Source organism: Cibotium barometz, chromosome 63 (genome assembly GCF_041138505.1).
Source record: "Cibotium barometz isolate CiBa-2024 chromosome 63, ASM4113850v1, whole genome shotgun sequence".
In the NCBI taxonomy this organism is placed as follows: domain Eukaryota; kingdom Viridiplantae; phylum Streptophyta; class Polypodiopsida; order Cyatheales; family Cibotiaceae; genus Cibotium; species Cibotium barometz.
The window spans coordinates 34,467,569-34,486,772 of record NC_141108.1 but is presented as its reverse complement, the minus strand read 5'-3'; the positions used below and the strand labels follow the sequence as shown (position 1 = coordinate 34,486,772).

The 19,204-nt window shown below is 45.6% G+C and overlaps 1 protein-coding gene across 7 annotated transcripts in view; it reads left to right on the top strand.

Annotated features, from left to right (window-relative positions):
* Positions 1 to 17,897, top strand: part of LOC147603983 (pentatricopeptide repeat-containing protein At3g03580-like) — an 85,295-nt gene extending 67,398 nt beyond the window's left edge. For 3 of the 7 annotated variants that reach the window (XM_086795899.1, XM_086795902.1, XM_086795898.1), the window contains one exon: positions 15,293 to 17,897. In XM_086795899.1, coding sequence (XP_086652025.1) covers positions 15,293 to 17,516 — 2,224 coding nt within the window. In that variant the 3' untranslated portion in view covers positions 17,517 to 17,897. Of the gene's footprint in view, positions 1 to 4,816; positions 5,109 to 15,053; positions 15,117 to 15,292 lie in introns of those variants that run through there. The other 4 variants (XM_086795901.1, XM_086795900.1, XM_086795904.1 and 1 more) reach the window with 3 other exon arrangements.
* Positions 17,898 to 19,204: the final 1,307 nt, after the last annotated feature.

The following is a 19,204-nucleotide window of genomic DNA, read 5'->3' as shown; positions in this document are numbered from 1 at the left end:
ATCCTTGTGAATTCCCCAATCTTATCAATGATATTATCTGAGTTACTGATGGTAATCTTCTCAAGATCCGCCTCCAACTTAGCAATCTTCACGGAAGATACTCTCCCGAACCTCCTCTGAATCTCATCATCACTCCAGGAAGATATAAATTGTGCTTGGATAGATGGTGTCATACAATGGATGATGATGAGACAGGCCCGTGCATCCAGACCTCCACGAAACGCGGGATCCACCAAGTGAGGAGTGGTGACAGAGGGCCACACACCTGCTCCTTCAAGAAGCAATTGCGTACAAAACGACCAAGTATGGTAGTTGGTAGCAGTCAGCTTCATGGAATCACTCACTTGAGGGGGTGAATAGGATGGCACATGGGAAGGGGTTGGGATGAGGGTTTGTGGGACGGGAGAAACAAGAGAAGTGGTGGTGGTGGGGAATATGGAAGGAAAAGAAGTAGGAATCTGGGAATAAGGTAGAGAAACAGGAAGCTGGGAAGAAGAAGCCTGTGAATTTGGGGCTTGGGAGCGGGGAGAAGAAAAGAGAATCCCCGAGAGAGAAGAATGACTATGACCAGAAGCCATATCCTCTGATAACGCAGCAAAATCCTCCTCTTCAACAAAGCTGATCAGAAAATCAGCAAACTCCTCCTCGAAAGCTGAGTGCAGCCAAGAGAAAGGAAGGAGAAGAAGGGATGGGAGGGTGGGAAACCAAAAGGAGAGGTAACAAATGACTCCCCTGGGTTAAAACCTTGTTGTAGCACCAAAATACGGGGCTGAGATTTGAAAACGCAGCACCTTTGTGGAAAACGCAGCACCTCTGTGGAAAACGCAGCTCCTCAACAGAAAATGCAGCTCCTCAGTGGAAAAATGCAGCTCCTCAATGGAAAACGCAGGTCCACAGCAGAAAGCGCAGGTCCACAGCAGAAAGCGCAGCTCCACAGATGTAGATGCGGTGGATCTTTGCCTACAGCAGTAGATGTAGAAAACGCAGGTCCCTTTGCAACACTGGGCTCTGATACCATGAAAGAATGGCTGTAAATCAGAAAAACAGCAAATAGATCTTGCAAAGAAACACACGTGCAAAAGAACTGAAGTAGAAAACTTGTTATCTGCTGAAGTAGAGCATGAGGGTTGCCTGTAGGTGCATACAACCAACAGCAATAGCTGAATAATGATGTGCTAATGATGCAAACCCAAGCCACCTATTTATAGGTTGGACAAGAGTTGGTCGGCCAGAATAAAAATAGTGGGCTGGCCGACTATGCAAAAATACTAGAATAATGTCTAAAAAATAGGAGAAAAATATCTAAAATAAGATGAATGCATGGCCTCATAAATGTGGCTAGATACAGCATGAAATATGCACATATATGCCCAATCTGGAGATGATAATGCCAACAAACAAATACTCTTGCTTTCGGGAGGGGACCTTGCAGCACCAATCATCCTAGGAAGTCACGGCGTGGTGCCTAAGCTGGTTTCCCACGACAAGAAAGTGGCACCTGTTAAACCCGTACGCATCAAATGGAGCTGAAAAATATTTAAAACACCTGTTGTTGCCAACGTGGCAACCATATCGTGGATCCAATTGGTGATAGTTTCTCCGCCCATCTTCTCATTGAACTCGAGAGGCTTCAAAAGCTTCAATAATTGAGCTCATTTCTCATGAGGCATGAAGGAAGAACTTGGCAAACCGGTAGTCCCTCGATATCAAGCTGGTGAAGCTGAGTGGGAACTGTATAGAGAATCCGATGGAGGGGGGTTCCATGAGGCATGAAGGAAGAACTCGACAAACCGGTAGTCCCTCGATATCAAGCCGGTGAAGGCGAGTGAGAACTGTATGGAGAATCCGATGGAGAGGGACTCCACGAAGGAGACCGTCGGTGATGCGAATGGCCTCTCTCCCGCTGACTACATGCAGGTGTAGAATGGTGACTATCAGACTAGGAGAAAAGCTCATCTAGTACATCCTTGCCTGCATCAAAAGGAGTAAAAAATCCTCCTCCAGAAAGTTTTCCCATTTTGTCCTCAGAATCGTCCAACACTTGCTCTGAAGCACAGGCACTTGTGGATTCCAAATCCGGAATACTAGGTGCTCGAGGTGCTGACCCCATCTTGTTGAGGTGAGCATACATAGCCTCCATTTTAGCCACCTACGCTTCCATGTGTGCCTTAATGCCAAGAAGCAAATCAATGAGTTGTGAATCCATGACAAATATCAAGTGATCAAGGACCAGGTGAGGGATTTCAGCCATGCGCGATGATGTAAGGGTTTGGTGGGGCAAGTAAGCACAATATACTCCAATTAACTCACGTGCAATGAAGAGAACCCAAATATTCACTTTTCCCAAACTCGAACTTGTGTGCTCTTGGAATCTAGGTGCTCTACCCTATCCAAGCACTCAACGCACGCGGGTACCAAAAAAGAAAAGAAATTTGCATGTTCCCTAGGCTCTAATACCAATTGTAGAACACTTGTGCCTATCTGCTAGGGTTTTCTAGAGATAAAAAGAAGAGTGCGGCGGAATCACAAATACGCACACACGAGTCCTAACTACTGCTCTGTATTATGTACAAGACAGAAGTAACACAACTGAAATTCAAGTACAAGATGTGGCTGAGAATGAAGATGTCAAATCACAGCCCTGTGACCTATTGTACACTCTTGGCTAACACTTTGCCTACAAAGAAACGCTTTGTGAAGTTCAACACTGAGAAAAGCACATGAATATGACCCATATATATATATATGCACCAATGCTCGTAGTTGGCGCCTAGTAGTATTGCTGTCGGCCAACTGTACCCGACTGCCACATCATAAACACCACATCAACATTGCTACATCACCACCACCACATCATCACTACCACGTGTCACCTTCGTTGTCCGACCCTGCCCGTCGGCTACTATTTGATGTCTGGCTCTGCCTTGCATAGTGCATACTCATAGGTGTGCAGGTGAAGTCACTGCCCTTGCCACATGCATGAGGCCTCAGATGCACATGCCAAGTCTAGCGAGGCATACACAATAATTTTTAAGAGCTAACAGCCATTGTGAGCCCTACTTGACACAAAGACAAGGCCACTAAGTGTACAGAAAGGTCCCTGGAGACACACTAGGGTAGAAGTAGATGTAGGTCTATGATGGAAAATTTCAGTGACCACCAAGGCCCTATCTTAATTGACTTGAAAATTGTAGAGGTGTAGCAATAAATCAATAAAACTGGGCAGGTCTCGAACAACCTTAGTCAATTACTTGCACAACACAAAAAGAACAACCTAAGCAATATGAACTTCGAGCACCTCCTTAAAGTTAAAGTGGGGCATTATCCTTGAGCTGTTGTCACACATCAATCCTCAGATGCATGTATCATGACTTCATGAGGAGATGTACATGGTAGTTTAGGGTGGTTTTGCCGTTTAGCATACCTTTGTGAGCCCTTATAGAAGGGATGTGCTCAATGAGTGTCTCGCAGTGTAGATTGGATTTGGACAAAGGTAGGGGCATGCCTATGGGAGGTTGTAGTTGTAACATACAATAGAGCTCAAGAGAGAGAATGCAGAGATGACACTAGATTGGGTCACTTATGGGTCATTGATTACGAGCGTGAATTGATGAAACAATGGGAGCGTTTTATGCAGAAACATGGCAAATCGATAATGGACTATCTCGCTTGTTTATGGAAGCTTTTGCCAATGCTTCCTAGGACTGTCCGGTGGTTGGAGCAGGAGCAAGTTGATTGATTTGTTGATGGTTTGAAACCATCTTTGCGTTCATGCACTTTCAAATGCGGTTCTTCTTGCTGCAACCCTCGAGACGTGGGAGAGTTACAAGTTTGGGACTCAACAATAGGGGAAACAGAAAGGCAAAGACAAGGGTAGCTTGTCCAAGGCCAACGATGGTAAGGACAAGGCAAGTGGGGGAGCCTCGGGATCTCGCCTCACCCTTGAAGAGAATCGTGCCAAGATGGCTGCTGGACAGTGCTTTTATTGTGACTCAGAGTTGATGTGTACGTACTGTACGTATTTGTACGTTGTTCCGTACAGATAAAATTTTTGTGTACGTAAAAATACAGGCAGCTTCTTCAGAACCGGAGGAGCAGTTCGAGGAGGCGGCTTCTTCAGAAATGGAGGATGAGTGTGAAGGTGCTGCATGTGTGTGCATCTCAGCTTTTTTCATTTCTCGGGTTGAGCACACACCCAAGGTGCTTCATTGCATCAAGCCATAGATACGAACATAGGAAGTTTTCATCTAGGTCTTTGAGGGAGAGTCTTCACAATTGCCGTTTACATTGAGGTGGAGAATCTTCGGCTTCAGTGGCAGTCGCTTCAGTTTTTGGGGTAGTTCAGGAGGACTCTTCTTGCCTGTTGTTTGCATTGGGTGGAATATCTTCTAGCACTGTAATGGTGTGATCTCCAACAAGGCTTGTAGCATTAATTTTGGTTTTAGCAAGGGGTTACCTGTGCGTAGTGACTAGAGCTGGAAGGAGCCGAGTTGGCAGGTGAAGTGGCAGGTAGAGGTAGGGTGAGAGTCGAGACAAGGGCAGGATGGGAAGCTATAGGGTCCATTATGGACTGCATGAAAGTCTATTCACAAAGCTTTGGACTATCAACTTCAACATGGTGCATTATTGTAGCATGCAACCAGTATGATCATGTAACACACAACAAGGCCTTCTTTATACCTCTATGTTGGAGTGAGCTTAAGCAATCCACTTTATTCTTTATACAAGGAGATAGAGCTGTAGAGAGAGAGGATGGAAAGTTGATACTAGATTGGGTCCCAGCTACCCACTAAAGGGCCCCCTTCTGCAAAGCAGGCGTATTTGCTTTTATTACCTTGGAGAACTTCTTTACAATGCAGAGTTTACCAACAACATACTGACGACAGTTGTCTGAGGAATGCCAAACATAAGAACGAGGTAGACCAACCATCGGCTGAACCATCAAGCGGTCTGTAGAAAACTAAGAAGCCACTTCGGAAGCCAATGTGCACACCCAGATCTGCTGAGGGGATGCGGGACCAAGGCTGAATGCCGAAGATGACTTCTTCTACTGGCTTGGGCTGTAGGAGAATGAAGTGCTCTTGCTGAAGATGTATGCACAACCACATGTGAGTGTAGCTTACATGCCATGATCCTCCTGTTTGAACCATCAGCCTCCAAGGGTAGATCGAGATTTCTTTTTAAAGACATGTCCACCCTAGCAGCCACACTGTTGAGTTTTTACGATGTCACTGGTGACAAATTGCAGTTTACTGAGAGTCTTAGATCATTCACCAGGTCTAAGTGTGTCTATGAAATACGTGGTACAAAGGCTTCCTTGATAACCCTTGTAGACCTCCTGAAATTGAGCTAAATGATAGAATGATGAAACCAATCCCGTCAAGTGGGAAAGACTCCGTTGGACACCCACACGCTTAATAGCACAACTTTAAAACCACAGATTTGAAATGGACAACTTAATACAACTTGAAATTGAAATGAAATGAAATGGAAAGATGGACACCAGCATTGGGGCCGGAACGGGCCGACCCCCCCCTCAATATATGATATATTTATTGGTTAAATACAATGCTCCATGGGTTCCAAGAACCAGATAATGTCCATGTACATATGAAAACAGTACCAAACAAATATGCTCGAAGTCGAAACTTGATGTAGAAGCTCGAAGCAGAACGACCACTAGTGTGGTCCAATTTCTACGGTCCTGTGCTTTCACTGGACTCCGCGGAGAGCGCCTCACTGGTGTTCCGAGACCACGCACAAACAGGCGCTCTCGTACTAACGCCTGGCTCTCCCGATCTCAGCACCTTTGGACCGAGGTTCGCCAATATAGCTTGGACAACCCGGCACCGAACGGGTGTTGGCCGAGTGGAATGAATCCTTTATCAGATTTAAACATTAAATACTTTATTCAAATCTGAAAATCACTTACTTGTAGATGGTTGATAGAAAACCAATACTCGTGGTGTTTGTATAGAAGATGAAGCCACCCTTGTTGAAGAAATAGTTGCTTTGTGTAGATCTAACAAGACAAGTACCACCACAAGAAACCACAGCCGCCTGCTGTGAGAGAAGGAGCACAACTTACTGGTGGTGGACAATGTCCTAGAAGCAAGAGGCCACTTGTTGGTGATGCACACGCAGCCTGTGAATGATGGACACACAGCCAGTTGCTTTGGTGGGCTGCGTAGAAGGAAGGGGATGCAGTCGCCTGAGGGTAGAGGAAAGGGCAGCCTGTCAGTAGCCGCTTGTGAGAGCAGCCACAACAGTGCCTTGTGGAGGTGGCCCACGTCTGAGAGCAGAGGAGAAAGGCAGCGCAGCCTGTAGGAGCAGCCGCCTGAGAGCAGCCACAGCAGTACCTTGTGGAGGTGGCCCACGTCTGAGAGCAGTGGAGAAAGGCAGCGCAGCCTCCCGTAGGAGCAGCAGTACATCAGCTGCCTGTAGGAGCAGCAGTACATCAGCCGCCTGGTAGGGAAGGGAGAAGCAGCCGTACAGCAGCATGCACAGCTTGTATGGAGGAGGCAGCAACGAAGAGGTGGTCGCCTGTTCCTTCACGCAAGCAAGTTGATCGCCGGATGGTTCCACGTAAAAAGGGTGGAAGCGATTGCTCTTTCACGCTTCATGGATGAAGCCTTTTTTAATAAGATTAATGTGGAGTTTACTCCACGCTTGCATGTGGGTGGGGGAGTTTGGGTAGGTGCCCATGCCCACCCCCACACTCACTTAAAGTGGGGCTCCCCACCTTGGCCCCTAAGTGGGTGCCCACTTTTAAATAAATGTGAACACCTAACCTTATAAATTAAAAGGTTAGAATAAAATATTAAAAACTACATGTGCAACATACTTACCACCTGTTCACATGCACTAAAACTCGTCAGAATATAGAGCAGACTTCACGACTCACTGGCAGGCGTCCCTGCACAGTAAGTAACACGTCAAACAGGCAAACACACAAATACATGTCATGCGAAAACAGTTTCAAACATGCAAAATATGTGTGTATGTGCAAATAGTAACATGGACATATCTCCCGTTCATGGAACAAGTACAAAATATCTGTCGGCACAAAACTGGCACGACATAAAAACATAAAAAACCTGGTCTTCCTATGGAGTGACAGTCCCATAGGTAAGACACAGTTCCAGGCACGAGTTTCCCTATGGCGTGACAATCCCATAGGCAAAACACGGCACGAATACTGGCTCTTCCATGGCGTGACAATCCCATGGATCGAACACAGTCCAAGTCATACATGGGTGGCACTGGTCTGGCTCCCGAGTCCCGTCCATACGACACCATCCTGCTAACACAGGGGTGGCACCAGTCTGGCTCCCGTCCATGTCAGCAAAATACTGGCCTCTTCACACGAGACACTGGCCTGGCCTCAAGTGAACGAGACGCAAAAACTAGAGATGGACCAAATGGTCGGCCAATTGGTGACATCCCCCCGGGCTTCTAAAGAGTTGACCTCAACTGAAAAGCGTCAAGATATGCCTGTAACAATTGCGGATAATCTGCAAAATAATCCTCATTTACCCACTTGGCATCAATAGGCAAATAATTCTTAAACTTCACAAGGTATCTCCTGGAAAGCTTTCCTGCAGGTAGCTTTCTCTCCTTGTGAAAAACAATCTGTTCTGGCTGGAGGATCTCCTCAAGCTCTTCAATTTCTGGCGGATCTTCTGTGACAGGCTCATTAGGATCTGGCCCCACATATTTCCGAAATAGACTTACATGAAAAGCATTGTGAATCTTCCAATGACTAGGTAAAGCAAGCCTGTAGGACACTTCATTGATCTTCTGAATCACCTTGAAGGGTCCATAATAGCGAGGAGAAAGCTTAGGATATGATCCTTCTCGTCGTGGCCTCTTCCGAAGCCTAGCCTTCTCAAATTTCAGCAATATCCAATCACCCTCTTTGACTTCCATGTCCCTTCTATGCTTGTCAGCAGCCATTTTATGCTTATCCTGAGATCTTGCAATGGCTGTTCGCACCTGACCAAAGGCAACATCCAAGTCACGAACATATTCATCAGCTGCAAAAATCTCATCCTTAGTACGAAGGATGGGTGGCAAGACCACTCTGGCATAAATAATCTCAAACGGAGCCTTTCCTGTGGAAGCATGGATTGTATTGTTGTAGACAAACTCAACAAGTGGAAGATACTTCTCCCATGCACTCTTTTGATCGGCCACATAACACTTCAATAAATCCAACACGGCTGAATTTGCAGCTTCACTTTGGCCATCCGTTTGGGGATGATAAGCTGATGAAAACTCAAGCTTAGTACCCATATTATCAAATAAAGCCCTCCAAAATAGGCTTGTAGTCCTGGGATCTCTATCCCCAACAATGGATTTAGGCATACCATGATGCTTGAAAATATTAGCAAGAAAAAGCTTTACCATATGATCAGCTTTGATGGTTTTCTTGACGGGCAAGAAATGAGCTTGCTTGCTAAACCTGTCCACAATAGTCCAAATAGCATCATTCCCATGCTGGGATCTAGGCAAATCCATAATAAAATCCATCGTGATACTTTCCCAAGGTTGCGAGGGAATAGGCAATGGCTGAAGCAAACCTGGAGGCTTTTGCCTATCAAATTTCACCTTTTGGCAAGTAATACATGCACGCACATAAGCCTCAATGTCTTTACGCATGCTCGGCCAAAAGAAATACCTCTGAATCATACGAGTAGTAGGCATAATACCTCTATGACCAGCATATGGTGGAGCGTGACATTCGTCCATAACCTTTGGACGCAAACCCTTCACCACACATAGGCAATTATCCTTCATGAGATAACCCTCGTTGATAACATAAGAGGCATGTGAATGACCAGCCATCAAATCAGTCCATATATGGCAAAAATCAGCATCCAAATGATACAAATCTCTCATAGCAGATAAGTCTCCATGAGAGGCCACTGAGACTGCAGCAACATAAGGTCTCCTAGATAGTGCATCGGCCACCACATTTTTCTTTCCTGGAGTATGCACAATCTGAAAATGAAACATGGAAAGAAAGTTTGCCATTCTCATCTGCATCTCTGAAAGCTTTGTTTGAGATAGAAAGTATCTCAAGCTTTGATGATTTGTCTTGACTACAAATTCAGCCCCAAGAAGGTAGTGTTTCCAAATCTTTAAGGCATGAATTACAGCCAAGAGCTCTTTCTCATAGATATCCATATGAAGCTCAGCATCATGCAAACGACGGCTCTCGTATGCAACTGCATGCCCTTCTTGATTTAGGACAGCTCCTATGCAATCACCACAAGCATCACATTCAACTACGAATGACTTGTGCAAGTCAGGAACAATCAATACTGGACCACATATGATCGCATGCTTGAGCTGCAAGAAAGCATCCTGTTCCTTTGAAGTCCATTTGAAAGCAGTTTTCTTCTTCGTGAGATCATGTAGAGGAGTGGCAATCATAGCAAAATGCCTTATGAAACGCCTGTAGTACGAACATAATCCCAGAAAACTACGTACTTGATGTATGTTTTGCAATTCGGGCCAATTCCGAATAGTCTCGATCTTTGCAGGATCCATTGTAACTCCATCTTTGGATACAATATGTCCCAGATAATGAATCTCTGAAAGGAAAAACTCACTTTTCTTGGCATTGACGAAAAGTTTATGCTTCCGCAACTCTTCGAACACTGTGACCAAATGAGTTCTGTGTTCCTGCTCATTCTTGGAGAAAACCAAGATATCATCAAAGAAGACTCTTGTGAACTTGCGATGGGGTCGGAATATCCTATCCATCATTCGATTAAAAGTAGCAGGAGCATTGGTGAGACCAAAAGGCATTACCAAGAATTCATATAATCCGAAGGCTGTCCTGAATGCCGTCTTATGGACATCTTGTGGCACCACGCGTATCTGGTGATAACCACTCTTCAAATCAAGTCTGCTAAAGCAAGCCGAATCATCAAGCTTATCCAAGATATCATCAATACGTGGAATAGGAAATCTGTTCTTGATGGTAAGCTTGTTCAAAGCTCTATAGTCCACACACATACGGAATGATCCGTCCTTCTTTTGAACAAGAAGCACAGGAGAGCAGTAAGGTGAGGAACTGGGCTGAACCAAACCTTTCTCTAAAAGCTCGTTTACCTGCTTCATGATTTCTTCTTGTTGTGCAGCACTCACTCGGTATGCGGGTTTGTTAGGTGGAGAACTACTTGGCACAAGATCTATGCGGTGATCTTCAAGCCTTTGGGGAGGTAATTCACCTGGCAACGAGTCAGCAAAACAGTCTTTGAATGCATTAAGAAAATTCAGCCTATCATTCGACATAGCATCCACATTTTGATGATTTGGCACAAGACTATCACGCACAAAAACCAAGTACGCAGAAAGACTCTTTTTCATTGCTTTATTAATTTGGATGTGTGATACAACTGGGATGGAATCCCCTTCTTTGCCAGCATCAATAAAATGCATGCGGCCTTTATGCATGAAAGAAATCATATTGGACTTGTAGTCTTTGCGGGGCTCAAGCCTATGGTGCCACGGCTTGCCTAACAATACATCACATCCATTCAGTGGAGCAACTAGGAAATGCTCATTATCAAGGTAGCCCTGGATATGAATACGCAACTTCCCAATCAAAGGGGTAACCTGCACCTCTTTACCAATAAATGCAGCTTCGGCTTCAATCTGAGGTCCCATGTTTTCAACCTCAATACCCAATGCAGCTGCCATTTGCATACAGATGAAATTGTCAGTTGCACAGTCATCAAACATGAATAGTGCGGGCTGATCCTTGATTTGCCCCCAAGCCTTGCAAACCATACGCTCTTTTGCATCATGACCTGTATTACCTTGCACATCAGGAACTACATGAACATTTGCTTTGGTATGCTTGTCCTCGTGCTTTGATTTGCGATCTGGGCATTGTCGGAACATGTGGTCTTTGCTACCACAAGAAAAGCATTTTCCATCCTTAGCATATTGCTCTCTTTGCTCCGGGGTTAAGCCGAATTTGTTCTTTCTTGGGCCCTGTTCTTTAGATGTGTTATTTTCAGCTTTACCACCTTTGTAGGACTCCCGGAAGTTCTTTTTAGGTGGCTGTCCACCCTTTTGCTGATTTGGGACAGCCTTGTCCTTCCCCTTGGAACCTCCTTGATCCTGTTTAATCTTGAGCACCAATTGCTCCGTAGCAAGAGCAGAAGCTGTGAGTTGTTGCAACGTATGTTTCGGGTGCAATTCAATACCCGATCTATATGCTGGTTGCAGTCCAGAACGAAACTTCCTCTTTCTTTCATCTTCTGTGATTTGCATGAAGGGAGTCACTTCCAGCAACACTTTCCAAAATTTGTTAACATACTGTTGCACACTCTCATTGTCTCTTTGTTCCAGCCTGTCCCACTTTTGAGTGAGAGTTTGCTCTGCATTGGGTGGTAAGAACTGAGCATAAAATCTATCCTTGAATTCCTTCCACGTAGAAATGGGATCCTTGGTGATCTTTTCAGTGATCCACCAATGGGCAGCAGTCCCTTTCAAAAACATGCTAGCATGGCGCACCTTTGACTTTTCTGTGAAATCCTCATCGCTAAAAGCAATGTCGAACTGTGCCACGAATGCTAACACCTTAGAAGCATCATGTTCACCATGAAAAGCATCAAATTTGACAGATTTGTCACCTGCTTTGAATTCCTTGAGCTTCCTGGCATGAGGCTCATGGTCTTCTCTTTTTCTTTTCCCCTAATCCAACGGGGTAGCCCTATCTGCATGGGCTCCATGGGCCGTCATAGAAGCTTCATGGGGCACGGTGGCATGTGCTCCACGAACTCGAAACTCAGATGCATGTGACTTACCTGCATATGGCATTGTCTCTCCATGAGACAACTCAGAAGGCAAAATTTTTCTGGAAGCAGACCTGTCACCATGAGATACATGTCTTGCATGCATGTGACTTTCATGCCCTCCATGAGCACTGGCATACATATATCTATCAGGCTTAGTGCCTTGTGGAGAGGATGCATGACGAGAGGTGACAGTCACCTCTTCCTTTTGCATAAAAGATTTCAGCCTTTGGGATGCGGGATCTCCATGCTTCAAACGGGGTGGATTTCTGAATTTCAGCTCTCCGTCATCCCCCTCTTTGATATCACCTTTGCGGAGGAGACAGGCAAGTGCCAACTCCCTTGGTTTCTTGCCCACTTCACGAGCCATTGATTCAAAAGTTACATCAACCATAGCATCAGCCTTCCGGGTTTCAATAGCACTTTGCAGATAGGGATCTTCATGCAAAAACTTTAACTCTTGCTCTTGAGTCTGCAAAAGTTTTCTCATATGTTCCATTTCAGCCCTCATAGCATCAGGCTCTTGTTCAAGCATAACTGTCTTTCCTGGAGACAGTTGACCCTTGGATTCACTATCAATAACCCTTTCAAGGGGCTTGTGTCTACCTCGCAGGGCATCAGACCCACGAGAGGCACTAGATGGACCCCTCGAATTTGGTACTTCCAAAGGGTTGCCTTGGCTGTCCATTGTGTTTTAAGTTTGCTAAAAGCGGAATGTCCAGTACACAGGTTCGTTTCCCCACTAGGAAGAGGGAAACAACCGGGCTCTGATACCAATGAAACCGATCCCGTCAAGTGGGAAAGACTCCGTTGGACACCCACACGCTTAATAGCACAACTTTAAAACCACAGATTTGAAATGGACAACTTAATACAACTTGAAATTGAAATGAAATGAAATGGAAAGATGGACACCAGCACTGGGGCCGGAACGGGCCGACCCCCCCTCAATATATGATATATTTATTGGGAGTATTTAATAAATACAATGCTCCATGGGTTCCAAGAACCAGATAATGTCCATGTACATATGAAAACAGTACCAAACAAATATGCTCGAAGTCGAAACTTGATGTAGAAGCTCGAAGCAGAACGACCACTAGTGTGGTCCAATCTCTACGGTCCTGTGCTTTCACTGGACTCCGCGGAGAGCGCCTCACTGGTGTTCCGAGACCACGCACAAACAGGCGCTCTCGTACTAATGCCTGGCTCTCCCGATCTCAGCACCTTTGGACCGAGGTTCGCCAATATAGCTTGGACAACCCGGCACCGAACGGGTGTTGGCCGAGTGGAATGAATCCTTTATCAGATTTAAACATTAAATACTTTATTCAAATCTGAAAATCACTTACTTGTAGATGGTTGATAGAAAACCAATACTCGTGGTGTTTGTATAGAAGATGAAGCCACCCTTGTTGAAGAAATAGTTGCTTTGTGTAGATCTAACAAGACAAGTACCACCACAAGAAACCACAGTCGCCTGCTGTGAGAGAAGGAGCACAACTTACTGGTGGTGGACAATGTCCTAGAAGCAAGAGGCCACTTGTTGGTGATGCACACGCAGCCTGTGAATGATGGACACACAGCCAGTTGCTTTGGTGGGCTGCGTAGAAGGAAGGGGATGCAGTCGCCTGAGGGTAGAGGAAAGGGCAGCCTGTCAGTAGCCGCCTGTGAGAGCAGCCACAGCAGTGCCTTGTGGAGGTGGCCCACGTCTGAGAGCAGAGGAGAAAGGCAGCGCAGCCTGTAGGAGCAGCCGCCTGAGAGCAGCCACAGCAGTACCTTGTGGAGGTGGCCCACGTCTGAGAGCAGTGGAGAAAGGCAGCGCAGCCTGTAGGAGCAGCCGCCTGTAGGAGCAGCAGTACATCAGCCGCCTGGTAGGGAAGGGAGAAGCAGCCGTACAGCAGCATGCACAGCTTGTATGGAGGAGGCAGCAGCGAAGAGGTGGTCGCCTGTTCCTTCACGCAAGCAAGTTGATCGCCGGATGGTTCCACGTAAAAAGTGTGAAAGCGATTGCTCTTTCACGCTTCATGGGTGAAGCCTTTTTTAATAAGATTAATGTGGAGTTTACTCCACGCTTGCATGTGGGTGGGGGAGTTTGGGTAGGTGCCCATGCCCACCCCCACACTCACTTAAAGTGGGGCTCCCCACCTTGGCCCCTAAGTGGGTGCCCACTTTTAAATAAATGTGAACACCTAACCTTATAAATTAAAAGGTTAGAATAAAATATTAAAAACTACATGTGCAACATACTTACCACCTGTTCACATGCACTAAAACTCGTCAGAATACAGAGCAGACTTCACGACTCACTGGCAGGCGTCCCTGCGCAGTAAGTAACACGTCAAACAGGCAAACACACAAATACATGTCATGCGAAAACAGTTTCAAACATGCAAAATATGTGTGCATGTGCAAATAGTAACATGGACATATCTCCCGTTCATGGAACAAGTACAAAATATCTGTCGGCACAAAACTGGCACGACATAAAAACATAAAAAACCTGGTCTTCCTATGGAGTGACAGTCCCATAGGTAAGACACAGTTCCAGGCACGAGTTTCCCTATGGCGTGACAATCCCATAGGCAAAACACGGCACGAATACTGGCTCTTCCATGGCGTGACAATCCCATGGATCGAACACAGTCCAGGTCATACACGGGTGGCACTGGTCTGGCTCCCGTCCATACGACACCATCCTGCTAACACACGGGTGGCACCAGTCTGGCTCCCGTCCATGTCAGCAAAATACTGGCCTCTTCACACGAGACACTGGCCTGGCCTCAAGTGAACGAGACGCAAAAACTGGAGATGGACCAAATGGTCGGCCAATTGGTGACAGAATGCAGGTCAGCGTGATAATGTGTCAATTATGCATGGTAGCCATGTGCAAGATCACCACTATGATTTCAATCATTGGGTTGACAAGCCATAATGATCTTGTGTACAGCACTTGACTCCTGAGCCATTGAACTACAGTCAGTTGTGGGAATTCTAAGCATGGGTTCTACCAGTAAATGCATAAAATGATCTATTCTACATTATTTAAAAATTTTCTCATTGCAAAAGTGTCAGCAAATTTCCTATAGATAAATATATCAACAATGGGATGACTAGAACACAGGAGCAATATAGGATAATGCTTAGAATAATGCATGCAGTTGCTCATATTTTACAATCTGACCTAAAGGTTTGGTTTTCATGTCCTGTTTTTGATCTGTACTCCCTTCTTTATAGGTTTGAGATGGAACAGCATGCTGGGGAATAATAGAGGTGTCTGATGAGGGCAGGCTTGAAGAGGTATACTTCAAAAGGGAAGTTATATTCTCTACAGATGTTACGTACTCTCTCTTCTAGAATAAGGTTTTGATTGCAGGAATACAGTATTGCTTTTTCATCCTGTTGTTGTGGCCTACATATTCACATTCTAGAGTACATGTTGTTGACCTAAAGGGTAACACGTGTTGTTTATGCAGGCTTGGGCCAGGTAATAGTTTTGGCGTTCACTCTCTTGACCTTGTTAAGAAGCTATGTGAAGAGGGCCATCTTGATAGAGCTATTCAAGCTGTTGATAGCATGCACCATGGGGGGCTTATCCCATCAACCGACATCTTGTACTATCTTTTGCAAGGATGTATCAATAGTAAAGATCTTAAATCAGGAAGAAGAGTGCATCGGCTTATCACAATTTGTGGTTTCATTGACAATGCGTTTCTAGGAAGCCACCTGATACGCATGTTCACCCTATGTGGGAGTTTGTGGGAAGCAACTCATGTTTTTGATAAAATACTTGAGCCTACAGTGTTTACATGGAATGCTCTCATCTCAGCATACACTATGCATGGAAAAGCTATTCAAGCTATTAAAGTGTATCAAGTTATGCAAATGTCTGATGTCAAACCAGACCAGCATATATTTGTTGCTGTACTCAAAGCATGCGCTATGACAGAGGCCCTTGGAGAGGGCAAGCTGATTCATGGCCACATTGCAGCCAGCATATCCGAGTCAAATGCTTATGTTGGTAATACACTCATTGATATGTATGTGAAATGCCACAGCCTTGAGGATGCACAGAGTGTGTTTGATAGAGTGTCTTCCCGAGATGTAGTGACATGGACGGCAATCATCTCAGGATATGGTGAACATGGGGACAGTTTGGAGGCTATTAGACTTTTCCGACAAATGCAGAGGGAGGGCATGGCACCAAACAGTGTCACATATGTTAGCATCTTCAAAGCATGCTCTGATCTAATGATGCTAAATCAAGGCACATTTTTTCATGCCTGTATCACGAAAAGTGAGCTTGAATCCGATCTAACCCTTGGTAACACTCTGGTTGCCATGTATGCCAAATGTAGGAGAATCAAGGATGCACATGTTATCCTCAACCGATTGCCAAACCGAGATATCATTACTTGGAACGTGTTGATTGCAGCTAATGCACAGCATGGACATGGCCATGATGCTCTTCTCATGTTTCAAAAACTACAAAATGAGGGAATAAAACCAGATGATGTGACGTTCATAAGCATCCTGAAAGCATGTGCAGGCATAGTGGCCCTTGACCAAGGGAAGCTCATCCATGCCCACATTGTTAGCAGTGGCTTAGAGTTGGCATTATTTGTCAGCAATACTCTTATAGACATGTATGGGAAGTGTGGGAGCCTCAGAGATGCATATGCAGTGTTCAGAGACCTCCCAAAGCAAGATGTGGTCACTTGGAACACTCTAATTGCTGGCTATGTTCAGCACAATCACAATAGCGAGGCCCTTCAAATTTTTCAGCAAATGCGAGAACATGGTATAGAGCCAGACCAAGTCACATTCATCAGCGCACTGCAAGCATGCTCTTTCTTAGCAGCACTAGATTATGGCAAGCTGATCCATATACACATTATTTCAAATGGTATTGAGACAGATGTGTATTTACATAGCAGTTTGATTGACATGTATACTAAATGTGGGAGTTTTGAAGATGCACATAGTGTATTTTATCAATCACCACTGCAGAATGGGGTGATATGGAATGCAACGCTTCCAAGTCATGCTTGGCACGGGCATGATGAGGGCTCGTCAAAACTTTTGCAACCGGAGGCAATGGCAGCTTACGGTGCCACATTCATCAGTGCCCTGAAAGCTTGTTCCACACTGGTGGCCTTGGATTTAGGCAGGCTATTTCATTCCCGTGTAATTGAAACTTTGTTTGAATTAGATATGTCTATTGGCAATGCCCTCATTGACATGTATGCCAAGTGTGGGAGTCTCGAGGATGCAAGTAGTGTGTTTCACAAGATGCCCAATCGAGATGTGGTTACGTGGACGACAATGATTGGTGCATATGGCCAGCACAGTGATTACAAGTTAGCTTCTCGATATTTTGAGAAAATGCTAAGGGAAGGACTTAGACCAGTTGAGATCACTTATGTTTGTCTCCTGACTGCATGCAGTCGTGCAGGTCTAGTGAAGGAAGGCTGTCATCACTTCAAGTCGATGATAAAAGCACATGGTTTAACACCGACAATTGACCACTATTACTGCATGGTTGATCTTTTCGGTCGATCAGGAAAGCTGGCTGAAGCAGAAGATGTTCTCCAAACCCTTCCGTTTATGGGGCCCAGTATTGTGGGACTAAGAACTCTTCTCAATCACTGCAAACTCCATGGAAATGTGGAGCTGGGTCAACGATGTATCATGTCTTAATATTGTTTGAAAGAAGACATGGAGATATTGAAGTGTGCAAGTATGCCTTACGAATTTGAGACCTTAGACAATTTGCAGATACTTGAGCCTGGGTTCCATCTTTAACAAGACGCCCTTAGATCCCATCGTACATGTGGCACGGGCCATATTACTGTCAGCTTGGTTGGAAAAGATTCTGCTACCCCACACAAAATTCATGGATGTGCAAAAAAGGTGTTTATTTGGCTGAGGAGGGAGAAAAATAGAATGTTAAATTAATGTCTACAAAAGACCGAAGGGTCTATACAACAAAAAGTGTTACATCCATGAAGTAACTGTATCACAAGAAGCTGTCTAGATAAAAACCATCATATGAGAGACTATATTACAAGGATTGTGTTACAAGATTGCAAAGTAGCCCTGGAGTACTTCAGACTTGGTGTGGTAGGAAATAACTCTTGGACACATGTCCTCAGTTTGAGAAGGGGAGGGGTGGTCAATGTGTGGGCCCAGTGTCTGTGACCTCATAAAAGATCTCTATATCCACAATACATGGCAGAGTGTCCTTTTACCTCTGGAGTATCTTTGTAGATCTGCACCTGTGGTGTTGAGGGTTATTTGGACTAGTAGGCCTTGGCCACTGCAACTGCAGTGCTCTCTCTACTGTGGCACCATGGACCACTCTGTTTTCACTCAGTGGGTGTAGTCGTCCGGCCTGCCAGGCCAGTGCTTCATCTGTGGACAGATGGGGCACATTGGATGCACTTGTGGACACCCGTCGAGGCGAGGCAGGCCAGTACCCACCCACACAGGCATCTGCTTTTCGCAGAGCGGCAGTTCTGCCTAAAGCCTTGCCAATGATAGCTTCATCCCCTTCCACTGGCCTCTCCGAGGCCCCAAGAGCAGAGGGGGCGTGAGCCCTCCTATGATACTCCTGCCCAGCCGATGGAGAAGGTTCCGGTTGAGCATCTAGATCTCCCGTCGCACCAGCAGTTGCACCAGCAGTTGCGCCAGCACCATCGTGAGCCGCACCACAGCTGGAATGGGTGGGAGTGTGCATGAGCGTCTCCCACCTATGCCGAGTAGAGAGACCCAGTACCCTGGCCCCCAGATGAGGCCCACTTGCAGCCTTGTGGTCGTTGTCGGGTACATCCATCCTGAGTCGAAAGAAACAAACTGATGTTGAGTTGCTGTGAGATAATTGGGATCTGTGTTTAGGCCTCTTTACATAACCGATCTCTGAGTCAGCCCGACTCCATTTGATAAAGTCCCAAAGAGAACTGGTTTGGAAAGTCAATGAGTTGGGCCAGTAGACCAAATCCGAAGAGAGAGAAATGCGCACCCCCCCCCCCCCCCCCCCCCCCCGCCCAAATCTCATAATACACTGAAGATAGTGCTTCTCTCTTCAGACCTCTAGAGAGCAGAGCCTTCAGATCTCGTCCCCCTTGCAATGTCCACTGCCCTCCTTCTCTCTACTCTAAGACGATCCGATGTGTCTCGAATCTTTCTGAATGCTATCCGGAAGGCATGTGTGACGTATTCATGAAGATGTGAATGAAGCCTTCATTTGTGATCCTCATGTAAATTGATTTCGGTAAAACTACATCTTCATGGGAAGCTGTGGTTGGGTCCCAGCCATGTGACATTTGAGTTTGTAGGTAATATCTTGCTTAATCTCGATCTCATGGGGCGAGAAACAGAGAGATTAT